Source organism: Glandiceps talaboti, chromosome 5 (genome assembly GCF_964340395.1).
Source record: "Glandiceps talaboti chromosome 5, keGlaTala1.1, whole genome shotgun sequence".
NCBI lineage: Eukaryota > Metazoa > Hemichordata > Enteropneusta > Spengelidae > Glandiceps > Glandiceps talaboti.
The window spans coordinates 19,055,001-19,056,223 of NC_135553.1; the positions used below are offsets into that span (position 1 = coordinate 19,055,001).

The 1,223-nt window shown below is 37.7% G+C and overlaps 1 protein-coding gene across 1 annotated transcript in view; it reads left to right on the forward strand.

Annotated features, from left to right (window-relative positions):
• LOC144435113 (L-xylulose reductase-like) overlaps window positions 1-576 on the forward strand; it is a 4,325-nt gene extending 3,749 nt beyond the window's left edge. The window contains exon 8 of the mRNA XM_078123673.1: window positions 467-576. Within this exon, the coding sequence (XP_077979799.1) occupies window positions 467-576 (110 nt within the window). The remainder of the gene's footprint in view (window positions 1-466) is intronic.
• The last annotated feature ends 647 nt before the right edge of the window (window positions 577-1,223 follow it).

The following is a 1,223-nucleotide window of genomic DNA, read 5'->3' on the forward strand; positions in this document are numbered from 1 at the left end:
ATTGGTGTATTGAATACTGAGTGTTAACAAAATTATTAAAGATTGAATGTGTAAACCAATTCCGTGAGAGAAATTAATTGAATGTGATAGGTCAGAGGTCGTTTGGTAAAATACAAACAGGAAACAATACTTTATCCATACTTTAAGTGAGCACTGCGCCCACAGTAACAGCAAAATGATGGCGTGTATTGTAAAGATAAAAAACAGGGATGGTTAGGCAAGTAGATAATCAACCAAAAGATGAATGCACATATGCCTAGCAACAAGACCATGCCCATAGCAACAGTGAAAATGTTATGCATATTGCACACAAATAACAACATGGATGGGTTAAGTAAGTGGATAAACTTTCAGAAAATTGACATTATTGTTCCAACAATGAAGATACTGCCTATACCAACAGTATAACACATATAAACTCTACTGTTGTACTACAATGTCATTGGCGCTATTCTTTTGTTTTCAGAGGTTGAAGATGTTGTAAATGGTATAATCTATCTATTAAGTGATAAAGCTGCTATGATCACTGGAACTTGTTTGGTTATCGACGGAGGATCACTGGCAGCAGGAGTATAAAAAGGGCGCTTCCACCAATCGCTGGTTAACAAAAGACGTTTTTGAGTATAAGCTTATATGTGTGAGTAGTTCTAGATTGGACAACGGATACAGTGTTTATTATGTTAAACACCGCGTTAACTGAAGTGCCGTTTACAATTTGTTTATACTTGGCCTTTTAGTTACTTTTGACGCGTTGAATATTTCACCATAGATGTTCGTACGTTCGTTGATACGATAAGACCCAGTTTTGTATTTCTAATAATAGTTCATGCACTTCGGATCTACTTAGTACGTGATGTTAACACTAACAACTATGTAAACATATACAGATTTTGCAACATTGTATTCTATAGTTACGATGAGTTATGCAAATTTGTTTTCTGTGATTGGCTCAATAGCTTAGATGTATCTAGTAGTGTTTTCTCAGACGTTCGCCTATTTAGAACGTCCCTAGGATCCAGGTATAGCCTATAAATAGCCCTAATTTCTTAGTTTAAGCGAGCAGTTACCCGTTTGTCTGCCGGAGGCCATCTCGATTTGCGTGTCGAGATTTGTAGCGAGCAGTTCCCCCCTTTTGTGTATTGGAGGCCCTCTCGATTTGCGTGTCGAGATCCATGTCGACGGTTGTCTTCGTTTGCGTACCTGGACATATAGAGCGTATTTCA